Source organism: Osmerus eperlanus, chromosome 5 (assembly GCF_963692335.1).
Source record: "Osmerus eperlanus chromosome 5, fOsmEpe2.1, whole genome shotgun sequence".
NCBI lineage: Eukaryota > Metazoa > Chordata > Actinopteri > Osmeriformes > Osmeridae > Osmerus > Osmerus eperlanus.
The window spans coordinates 19,635,470-19,646,375 of NC_085022.1; the positions used below are offsets into that span (position 1 = coordinate 19,635,470).

General features: G+C 42.4%; 2 protein-coding genes across 4 annotated transcripts; both read left to right on the forward strand.

The window, feature by feature from the left end:
* The first annotated feature begins 399 nt into the window (after positions 1 to 399).
* Positions 400 to 6,728, forward strand: pias1b (protein inhibitor of activated STAT, 1b). 3 transcript variants are annotated; one of them, XM_062462414.1, is made up of 14 exons: positions 400 to 429; positions 1,342 to 1,774; positions 2,063 to 2,147; positions 2,283 to 2,330; positions 2,467 to 2,557; positions 2,714 to 2,848; positions 2,986 to 3,091; positions 3,189 to 3,262; positions 3,395 to 3,555; positions 3,728 to 3,858; positions 3,952 to 4,126; positions 4,230 to 4,369; positions 4,476 to 4,516; positions 4,826 to 6,728. In XM_062462414.1, exons 1-14 carry the CDS (start codon positions 406 to 408, stop codon positions 5,162 to 5,164), a joined length of 1,983 nt encoding a protein of 660 aa, XP_062318398.1. In that variant the 5' UTR covers positions 400 to 405; the 3' UTR covers positions 5,165 to 6,728. The 3 variants fall into 3 exon arrangements, with proteins under 3 accessions (XP_062318398.1, XP_062318399.1, XP_062318400.1); XM_062462415.1 differs by having other exon boundaries at positions 3,728 to 3,849; XM_062462416.1 differs by lacking the exon at positions 400 to 429 and adding an exon at positions 448 to 674.
* A 563-nt stretch (positions 6,729 to 7,291) lies between these two features.
* Positions 7,292 to 10,568, forward strand: morf4l1 (mortality factor 4 like 1). The gene is made up of 12 exons (XM_062460723.1): positions 7,292 to 7,432; positions 7,983 to 8,029; positions 8,109 to 8,176; positions 8,330 to 8,416; positions 8,519 to 8,602; positions 8,803 to 8,828; positions 9,030 to 9,121; positions 9,258 to 9,359; positions 9,483 to 9,571; positions 9,704 to 9,876; positions 9,984 to 10,068; positions 10,163 to 10,568. Exons 1-12 carry the CDS (start codon positions 7,393 to 7,395, stop codon positions 10,245 to 10,247), a joined length of 978 nt encoding a protein of 325 aa, XP_062316707.1. The 5' UTR covers positions 7,292 to 7,392; the 3' UTR covers positions 10,248 to 10,568.
* Positions 10,569 to 10,906: the final 338 nt, after the last annotated feature.

Genomic DNA, 10,906 nt, shown 5'->3' on the forward strand with positions numbered 1-10,906 from the left:
TGGTGGGGCTGTTATCTCACAAACCGAGTGTCTAAACTTTGTGGTGTAGACTGCGATGAGACTGCCATCTACTGGATTTATTTAGTTGGGTTGATTCACCTTGCGTATCTTGTTTATGTAGCCTAGTTGTCCACTTTACAACTTCGCAACAAAGCCAACAAGGCAATGAAAAAATAGTCAAAGAATATATGGTATTATTCCTATAGAGGGGATACAATTAACAGGTTTGAGTGTACATTCTTTTCGAGTTGCAGGGTGGAACACTGGTCTGGGATCTGTTATCACTCTAAACCTCAAGTTATTTTCTCGAAATGTTCAAATTTAAGCCGATCCCAGATCCGTGTTTTTCGGAAATTGTAGTCCGAGACTTTTCCTCTCATTCACGCCTGCGCTCAAAATTACAAGATGGCGGAGAGTGCGGAACTGAAGGTAAAAGCTTCGCTAGCCCATAGCTTATTACATTTGACAAAATTTGCATTTTACGCAATAAACGAAATATGTGGATTGCTTATGTTGATATGTGGTGCCTTTTAGTACTTACACGATACAAGCTTTATATATATTTGATGTACCTCGAAACAGTGTGGTAGCTAGCTACCAATGCTATCAAGAGCTAGCATTGTTTTTGTTGCCGATGTTGGGCTTGGTTAGGGGGGCTTGCTTGTCTGCCATCGGTAAGCTATCTTGCTATTAGCTCCCTTGGCTGCTACGCTTACGTGTAATGTTGGATATCTCAAAACTGGATCATGCTTTCAGTTAGACTACTAAACTGGCTACCAGTGAGTGGACAAATTAATAGATTAGGCTCACAATCCATACTAGTACTAGTTTTTTCGATTAGCTAGTCTGCCTTAGCAGCTAACTAGCTAACCCTCGTACAACATAATGCTGTCTTTGGCCTGAAATAGCCAACCTTAGCTAGCTAGCTACCTACCCGCCATGTGAAACAGCGATGCACTGCTAACTAAAATACTGGGGTTTACTCTAATGCCCTATTTTGTTCTACCATTGATACATGTTATATTTGTACAGTTGTGTGTGACAGTACAATCATCGTACGTTTTTTGGCAATGGAAACAATCTTAGTCATAGCTGTACAGTTGCTTGATACACATTAATATGGTTAGCTGAATTGTCCAATCAGAAATGATTTTGGCCCCTACTGTGCGTAATTGCACGTATCATTAATCCATTTCTTTATCACTCAGATTGGGGGATTACAACTTGACAGCTCTTATAATGATATACCAACCTGTAATGCACCTGTTCAGTGCCAGAGCTTGTCATACATTTAAGTTGAAAATGACAAAAAGTCAACCTCATGCTTGAATTTTACTACAGCAAATGGTGATGAGCCTTCGTGTTTCGGAGCTCCAAGTATTACTGGGGTACGCTGGACGGAATAAGCACGGAAGGAAGCACGAACTCTTAACCAAAGCTCTCCATCTACTGAAGGCTGGCTGCAGCCCTGCAGTGCAAATGAAGATCAAGGAACTCTATCGGCGACGCTTCCCCACCAAAATGGTGTCGCCGGTAGACCTAGCACTGCCAAGTGTTCATTCCACCTCCAGCCTGCCTGCAGGCCTGACTCAGCTGGGCTTCGACAGTCACGGTGCCCCCTCACCCCTTCTACCTGTCTCCTTACTGGGTCCCAAGCATGAGCTGGGGCTGCCTCACCTGCCCTCTGCCCTGCATCCTGTGCACCCTGACGTCAAGCTCCAGAGACTGCCTTTCTACGACATGTTGGATGAGCTTATCAAGCCCACAAGTCTGGGTAAGAGCATGCTGCTTGGAATCTGTTTGGCCAACAACTATGCCATCGTGGAGTCACGTGACCATATATTCTAAGACCTGAATTTATGGTCTTGGTCTCCTAAAAAATGGTGCCAGTGTTTAGCGATTCCAAGTCTGAGATGACTCTAGGTTTGCCACCCCTGGGAAATGTAGTGTTCTACCTCTGAGTAGTTGGAAGTATGTGTAATTCATCACATTTGAAACCCTTATTTTGGAGTGGCTCGTAGTGCACGACTTGTGATGTTTGTGTCTTGTGCGTTTCACACAGCCTCAGACAGTAGTCAGCGGTTCCAGGAAACGTGTTATGCTTTTGCTTTGACACCACAACAAGTTCAACAAATCAGCAGCTCGATGTAAGTAGGAGAAGAATGTATTCTGTTCCTTATTGGTTAACCACGAAACCATCATCACAGTTGCTACCACAGTGGATGAGATTTTCTGAAACAGGATGTGAACAATTTCAGTATGTGTCTTTCATCTTTTCTCAGGGATATTTCGGGGACCAAGTGTGACTTTGCAGTCCAAGTTCAGCTAAGGTAATGTCACCTTATATGGTTGATCCCGTTCAGTGGGTTCAAGTTTCAAATGTATCCATCAATACAGAAGTATAATATCTTTGCCTGGTGACTGGTTCCCCCTTGGACCATTTTGAACCTAATGATCATTTTGCAGATTTTGTCTCTCTGAGACGAGCTGTCCCCAAGAGGATCATTTCCCTCCAAATCTGTGTGTGAAAGTGAACGGCAAGCCGTGTACTCTTCCAGTAAGTCTATACAACCTGCCTGCATAATGACCATGCAGCTCAAAACTCAGTGACATACACAAATACCCACACAAATTCAGTACCTTTACAGTGGGCCTCAGAGCTCATCAACAGCATGGGAATGATTGTACAATGTCTGCTGTTCTTCAATCGAAGGGGTATCTTCCTCCAACCAAAAACGGAGTTGAACCAAAAAGGCCCAGTCGTCCTATCAACATCACATCCCTGGTCAGATTGTCCACCACAGTCCCCAACACAATTGTGGTGTCATGGACCTCGGAAATCGGCAGGGTATGGAATAAACCCAACGAATTTGCTGATGATGGTCAAGCCTTTTTGAGCTGTGACCTATTTCATTTCTGCTTTTTTTGCTGCATGGGTAGCATTTGCCTAAACTTTATATTTGTGTTTTGTTTCCATCTCCTCAGAGCTTTTCCATGGCCGTGTATTTGGTGAGACAGCAGTCCTCCACGGTGTTGTTGCAGAGACTACGGGCCAAAGGCATCAGGAACCCAGACCACTCCAGAGCCCTCAGTACGTACTGATGGATTGATACAGGGTGTGATGGAGAAGGTCTGTGTGTGTTTCACCGAGCTCATTATTCTCTTTGTCTGCTTGTTCTTTTCAACAGTCAAAGAGAAGTTGACAGCTGACCCTGACAGCGAGATCGCCACCACCAGTCTAAGAGTCTCTCTGCTGTGCCCGGTACACACATTTCTCCCAATAGTCTTTTAACTGTTCACAAGATATACTTCATCAGTCGTGTGATCAATGCTCATAAATCATCGTGATCAACTTTCAAGTTGTGCAAAGCTCATTCTGTGTGTGTGTTTTCAGCTTGGGAAAATGCGTCTGATGATCCCGTGCCGAGCGTTGACGTGTTCCCACCTCCAGTGCTTTGATGCCACGCTCTACATCCAGATGAACGAGAAGAAGCCCACCTGGGTGTGTCCTGTCTGCGACAAGAAGGCCCCTTACGAGCACCTCATCATCGACGGGTCGGTACCCCCCTGCCCCTCTTCAGAAAGAATTAGGAGATTGATATATGTCTGCTACAAACATGGATTTAATAAGACAAAATATTGTTTCATATCTGGCTAACCAAACCGAGAATGCAGTGTAGTCTGTCTGGGTGAGTGTGCGTAGCTAAGTCTCTTCCCAACTCTGCAGATTGTTCATGGATATCCTGAACAGCTGTTTGGACTGTGATGAGATCCAGTTCAAGGAGGATGGAAACTGGTCCCCTATGAGATCAAAGAAGGAGGTCCAGGAGGTGTCGGCCTCATACAATGGTGTGGACGGTACGGCCCGTCCAGTCTCACCAGGCTGTCACAGCATGCCTTTCTGTCCTAGAGTACAGAGTACACTGTATATTTATTGAAACTCTGTCCTAGATTCCTGTCGAACTGTGATGCCGGAACTAAGGAACCACTCGAGCGACAACAGCAAGAAGGTGGAAGTGATCGACCTGACACTGGACAGCTCCTCAGATGACGACTTGGATGACGAGCCTCCACCAAAAAGGATGTGTCCCTCGTTGTCTCCTGCCTCTCCACCGATGAACAAGGGGTAAGGCCGTCACGGACAGGTCATGTCATTGTCACGTTCTGGGTTGGACTCCCAGCTTGTCATTGTCACTTCCTCTCCCTGACGCAGTGTTCTTCCCATACAGGGTGCTGAATCTACACAGCCAGGCGTCACCGTTAACCAGGGCTCCCAGCATGCCTCCTGTGGAGACAAGCTACATTCCCCCTCCTCCGCCCCTTATCCAGGACTACCGCCACTACTACCACACACCCAGTGACCTGCCAGGTACGGTCTGGCCTCGGCTGCGGCAGCTCTACACATGGCTACTCCAGGATGATCTTGTCTTCATTGCCCAAAGCAAACTAACAGAACCTTTTTTTTTTTCTTTCAGATTTAAATTTCTTCTCCTTCCTCCAGGGTGACAATCATCAGGTAAATGGAACTCCACCCACTACATTTACATTTAGTCATTTAGCAGACGCTCTTATCCAGAGCGACTTACAGTAAGTACAGGGACATTCCCCCGAGGCAAGTAGGGTGAAGTGCCTTGCCCAAGGACACAACGTCATTTGGCACGGCCGGGAATCGAACCAGCAACCTTCTGATTAATAGCCCGACTCCCTAACCGCTCAGCCATCTGACCCCCATTTGACACTACAAGTTAGCGGGTTTAAAAAAACCTAATGTAGGGAAATGAAAAAGCGCTTTAAATCTTTGATGTGACTGTCCCCTCTCTTCCAGCATTACAACATGATGATGGCTGCGGCGGCGGCCGCCTCCGCCTCGGCCACAGACGACCACGACCTGCTGCTCAACCGCTTCCTGCCCTACAGCTCCTCCCAGATATTCCTGGAGCAGCCGGGCACGCCGGGCAGCAGCAACCTAGCAGCCGCCAACGGAGGCAGCAACAGCGGCAGCAGCAGCAGCCTGGTGTCCTCCAGCAGCCTGCGTGACAGAGACAGGGACAGGGACCGGGACAGGGACAGCCACTCTCACTCGGGTGCTTCCAGGTCCAGGGAGGATGCCGCAGCGGCGGCGGCCATTTACGGTTCCATCTCGGACGTCATCTCGCTCGACTGAACACGGGGGACGGGGACGGGGGGGGGACGACACACACGTGGAACTGAGAGATCAGCTTGAGGAAGAACATTTAAACGGAGGTATTTGTAAATAGAAAAGAAGAGGAAGAAGAATAGAGAAAACAATGCTATGTACAGAGAGGAAAATCTATTTTCAATTTTACTTATGTATATAAACTTAGGACGCTGCCTGTCCAGTGAGTAACTTCAGTTGATATTTTTCTGTGGATACTGAAGATTTTTCCACACCTTCATGTGGTCCCTTGATTATATTGTACTTTTTGTACTTCGTTTTTACTCCATTTTGTTCAATGGCATTATTTCTGTCAAAAGATGTCACCTGCAGAGAGATCTGTCCATTTTTTATCATCACTGTTTCAAACATTCATGCTGTGGTCAATATTGTATTTAATTATTTTCAAGGTATTATTTATGATGCTTGTATGTTATGTTGTATGTATGCTGTTTAAAAGCATTCCCTGTGTCCCTAAACTGTTGCCACTAGGAATGCCCAAGGTTCTGTTTCTCTATACTGCGCTCCCATATTTTTCTGCAGAATTTCTCATTGTTCATCAAATCCAGTTTTAGTTACATCAAAGCACTTTCTATAAGATTATCTCAAATATAATCTAATAAGATTGTATTCAGTGAAATCAAATCAAGTCATTACAGTCATTGTTGTAGGACTAGGACTAATTTCAAAACAGAATTGTATTTCTTTTACAAGCTGATATCAGATTACCAATTTAGACTTTTCCTTTCATATGAAATAAAGCATTTTATTCAATTGTGTTTTTCAGAATAGTTTGATACCACTTTCCTTTTGCATTGTGGTCAATTTTTTTCCACAAACCAAATGATTTTTTGTTGGGGTGTGGATAGCCTAGATATTATTTCTTTATAGGTTTGTCATCCAGATTGTCCATTTGTCTGTAGATAAACAAGATAAATACTGCAGGACATATTTGACTTTACTAAATGGTTTATTCACCTAATCTAAATGCCACTGAAAAGTTAGTTGTTCTCAGATTGCATTTATTTCAGGCTTTAGTCCACCTATTTCTAAACAAGATGCAGTTTGATTTAGGGAGTAATATGGTGCCTTTATATTTGAGTTCAGTGCTTATTGTTTGATGCAGAGGTAACTTTAACCAAGAAGGTGTTCACAATGGAGGCATAGAATGCTTAACTTTGCATGCCTGTTCTTTGTTGCTGTTTGTCTCTTGGTGATTCACCTCATAGTTCAGTGGATCTACAACTACCCTACTGTTCCATCATAGTGTCATAAGGGTTGTTGATTTTGCTCAGTGTCTTTGCTAAAGCTCAATGATTTTCTGGTTTATAATTGTGACCGATGAGTGCATCACAATGTGCTTCGCCCCAAAGTTTGTTGCTGTTCAAGTTCTGATGGCCCCTCATATTCTTGTGCGTACAATTAGTATTATTTATTTCATCTATATATATATTTTTTGCATTTGGTTGATTCTTAATTATGCATTGCTGTCATTGTATATGATATTTCTTTTGTAATTATATGATTAATGCTATTTAAAGAGATCATTGTTGCTTGAGATGCATTGTAACAAACATTTTTGTTTCATTTTCTTTGTCTGTTTTACTATCAAATGATGTCAGTAACACAATAGAGGCTTTGAGCATTGTGACCGTCTCTAGGGTCTACTGTGCTGTTTGATAATTGTATGAATAAACAGATATAAGACAATGACCATCTTTCAAGTTTTAAGGTTATTGTGATTTGTACAGTTCAGGTACATGTTTTTTTTGGCCCTGCTTCTCTTGACAATACCTAGCACCTTATCTTAACCTCTAATAAATAGTCTAAACCTGTAATAATTATTATTTGAAACATGTTATTAAATGATGGACTGTTGGCAGAACTTTAACCGAAAACAATGGAATGTACAACGTTTAATTCAATGTAATAAGAAAAACAAAACCTTGCGTATTTGTTACAATATTTCATAAAAGTAGACAACAAATGGTTATGCTAGGGATACGTCAATAAAATACAGAAGATAAAACATACAGTAAATGTATGACAGCTTTCCTAAATGCAATTTTGCAACACTTCTTTTTCTAGATTTGAAATTGTGAACGTACACCACGGACGTGACGTAATTGTGCAGCGCCTTCACTGTTTCTGAATGGAAGGGGAACTGGCAATGCCTGCATTTGATTTTTCAGATATTTTTATTGTTTAATCTGTGAATGGCGCCAAAACAGGACCCTAAACCTAAATTTCAAGAAGGTAAGGAACACCTTCGAGTATTACTGATCATTGTGCATTGTTGGTGCTGCAAGGGTAGGACTTTGAGTCTGATGCTCGTAGCTAGCTCGCTAGCTAGCTAAGCTTTGGCGCGTTCACTGATTGCCGCTGTATAAGGAGGAGCCGCCATGAATTTACAATTAAACAATCATGATAAAACTATGTAAACCCACAACATGAAATGCATTTTGCTGACACATGCTCTGACTGTAGCCGAAGAATATGCACACACAGGCGACTGCTAACTCAGCCAGTTCCATAGCTTAGTAAGGCTCTATGAAGGTATGTTCATATTGTGATCAACCAAACTGGCTCGTCACATGAGCAAACATCCCACGTATTAAGTAGCTAGGCAAGTGTTGACTTGCTACACCGCACGGCGGCCTAGTTAAACTAAACCAATTCAGAGGTATTTGGACGCCATCCTATGTCAAAATGTAACACTGTTTTAGCTCTACATCAATGTGCAGACTCAACGGTGTTGTAAAATTATTATCTGACTTATGTTTAGTGAACTTGTCTGCCTATTCAGGTGAACGGGTGCTGTGTTTTCATGGGCCATTACTTTACGAAGCAAAGGTATGCTGTTTAGTTAATGTTACTTCTGGGTTGATATCTGTATGTTGAGTGTATTGGAAGATGATATGATTTGTTTCAGTGTGTTAGGACAAACATCAAGGAGAAGCAAATCAAGTACTTTATTCATTACAGTGGATGGAATAAGAAGTAAGTAACAAGACATAGATTGCACATTAGATTGTATTCATTGTTTATTCCCTGCACATCGATTTGAGATGGTGTTCTGGCAATTTATACTTTTGGTATTCACAAATTCAACTTGTAATTAGGTTAGTCTAACTAAATCTTTTTATTTTTTAGCTGGGATGAATGGGTTCCTGAAAGCAGAGTACTGAAGTATGTGGACAGCAACCTGCAGAAACAGAAGGAGCTTCAGAAGGCTAATCAGTGAGTACCTTGTGGTTGGTCTGACTGGTCGTCATGGTTTTGAAGAACCATCTTTATCCTGATTATCTTTTTTCATTGTGGTTTTTCTCCATTGTTCTTCAGAGACCATTATGTAGAGGGAAGGATGAGGGGAGTAGCACCAAGCAAGAAGATTCCTCCTCCTCCTCCGCCAAAAGGCATTGATGTGTGAGTTGAGAACTTTCAGCTTCAACACAGTCTCCACTCACAAGACCCTAGTTTTACAAGAGTGTAACTTAAAAAAAACTACGACATTCTGCTCGCTGTAATTATTTTTTACTTTAAAGTCTGAATTATTCCTATTTTAATAGTTACAAATTCTACCTGTCGGTGATCTCCAGTGTAATGTTTTTGTTTTTTCACTCCAGGAAAGCAAAAAAGAACAAACAGAAGAGTAAGTACAATTCAAATGGCACATTCTGTTGAGTTGCCATAGCAGCAGTTTGCGTTGCTAACACTGCAACACTATTGAAATTACTCCAGGGGGCGCATGTCTTTCAGACAACAAGTGCACCAAATCCTGCACCACAGTAATGGTCTTGATAATGATTGTGGTTCTCCTCATGTGTGTCTCTGTTCATCCCTATTGATGTAGCCCCAGGGGCAGGAGAGGGGACCAGTGCAGGTGGTGATTTACCTTATCCCCCCCGAAAGAAGAGGGCACGCGTTGACCCAACTGTGGAAAGTGTATGTCCATTTGATTTTCTGTAGTCAGGGTATTAGCAAAACGGAGTTAGGTCATTTGTATAAGTTTGTTTTGTATTATAAAAAAATAAAAATCTTATTTTGAATCGGTGCTGAATCTGCAACTGTCATGTTTCAGGATGAGACCTTTATAAACCGAGTGGAGGTAAAAGTAAAGATCCCAGAGGAGTTAAAACCATGGCTGGTAGATGACTGGGACCTGATCACCAGGCAGAAACAGGTCAGTGGGCTTCATGTGGAACACATTTAGTCTGACATGACAAGAGAGAGGGAACAAATTAAGGGTATTTCTTCAAACTTAGAAAATCGACACACTTCATAATAATTATTGATTTGTTTTCAGCTTTATCACCTGCCAGCCAAGAAGACTGTGGAGGCTGTCCTAGAAGATTATGCAAGCTACAAAAAATCAAGAGGAAACTCTGACAACAAGTAAAAACATCAGAATGATACCCAATACAAGCGATTTGTCATCTTAAGTCCCTGTGAAAGCCTATAGTAAACCCTCTTCGTATTGTGTCAAAGTCAAGATCTATGTAGATGACATTACCTGTGTCTTTTCAGGGAATATGCTGTGAACGAGGTGGTTGCCGGTGTCCGCGAGTACTTTAATGTCATGCTGGGAACACAACTTCTCTACAAGTTTGAAAGGCCGCAGTACGCAGATATCCTGGCCAACTATCCTGACTCCTCCGTGTCTCAGATCTACGGGGCGCCACACCTGCTCCGGCTCTTCGGTACTTTGTTTTTGTTTTTGTCTGTGTGCCATCTCTCCCCTGTCTGGAGATAGTGACAGTAGTGGAGGCTTGGATAAATACATTCTCCCTGTGTTTGTATTTGGCAGTGAGGATTGGAGCAATGCTGGCCTACACTCCCCTGGATGAGAAGAGCTTGGCATTGCTGCTCAGCTACCTACAAGACTTCCTCAAGTAAGCTCTCACCAACCTCACCCATCTGTAAAGGTTGTATTGTGTCATCAAATCTTGATTAATAGAAATCTGTTCCCTGGTGTTTGGCTGTCAGGTACCTTGTGAAGAATTCCACCACTCTCTTCAGCTCGACTGACTATGAAGTAGCACCACCCGAGTATCACCGCAAAGCTGTTTGATGGGGGTCATCCAACAAGACCAGGTGTTGTCTCTTTAGTCGGCATATGAAGTTCCCATTATAAGGAGGTGACCTTTGTCACTTGTGGAGGACAGATTGTTTGTGGCAACGGATCAAAATGGTGTATATTTAAGCATCAGTGAGATTTCCTTGGACAAAGTTATTTACTTTCTTTTTGAAAGCTGCGAAGGAACTTTTCCTGTATTGGTATGTTCTTGAGTACCACTTTAGTTTATATAATACTTGTTCTGTGTTTACAATGGCCTTTTTAAGGAAGTTTAATCATACAATATGCTTCCAATGCTTTTTTTTTCCGTCATTTTTAATAAAAGTTTTCTCTCGAGTTAGTAGTAATGTTTGGTTTACATTCTCATTTTATGTCCTTCGTGTTTGACTAATGCTGCAATGTTAGTTACTGACAGCTTATGTTAGAATGGGCCTGTTCCAAACAATGAGTAAGGATAGGATGGCAGGGAGATGAGAGGGTATGTGTGATGGGTTTATTAGAACAGGCACACTCTTTTCAAATCCCAGCAAGAGAAAGATGGGCTGGGTTGGGTGGAAAGCCATGTTTGTTTTGGAGTGCCATCACTCTAAAAGGTTTATTAAGAATAGTTCTCTTCAGTTATGCTTGTGTTATTTAAACACACTTGAGTTATT

Excerpts from the sequence above, each read along its gene's own strand:
- pias1b (XM_062462414.1), top strand. The coding sequence starts at position 406 with ATGGCGGAGAGTGCGGAACTGAAG. Across the intron at positions 2,558-2,713 it reads GCAAGCCGTGTACTCTTCCA|GGGTATCTTCCTCCAACCAA; the intron begins GTAAGTCTATAC and ends CTTCAATCGAAG. Across the intron at positions 3,263-3,394 it reads GAGTCTCTCTGCTGTGCCCG|CTTGGGAAAATGCGTCTGAT; the intron begins GTACACACATTT and ends GTGTGTTTTCAG.
- morf4l1 (XM_062460723.1), top strand. The coding sequence starts at position 7,393 with ATGGCGCCAAAACAGGACCCTAAACCTAAATTTCAAGAAG. Across the intron at positions 8,829-9,029 it reads AAAAAAGAACAAACAGAAGA|CCCCAGGGGCAGGAGAGGGG; the intron begins GTAAGTACAATT and ends CTATTGATGTAG. Across the intron at positions 10,069-10,162 it reads TACCTACAAGACTTCCTCAA|GTACCTTGTGAAGAATTCCA; the intron begins GTAAGCTCTCAC and ends TTTGGCTGTCAG.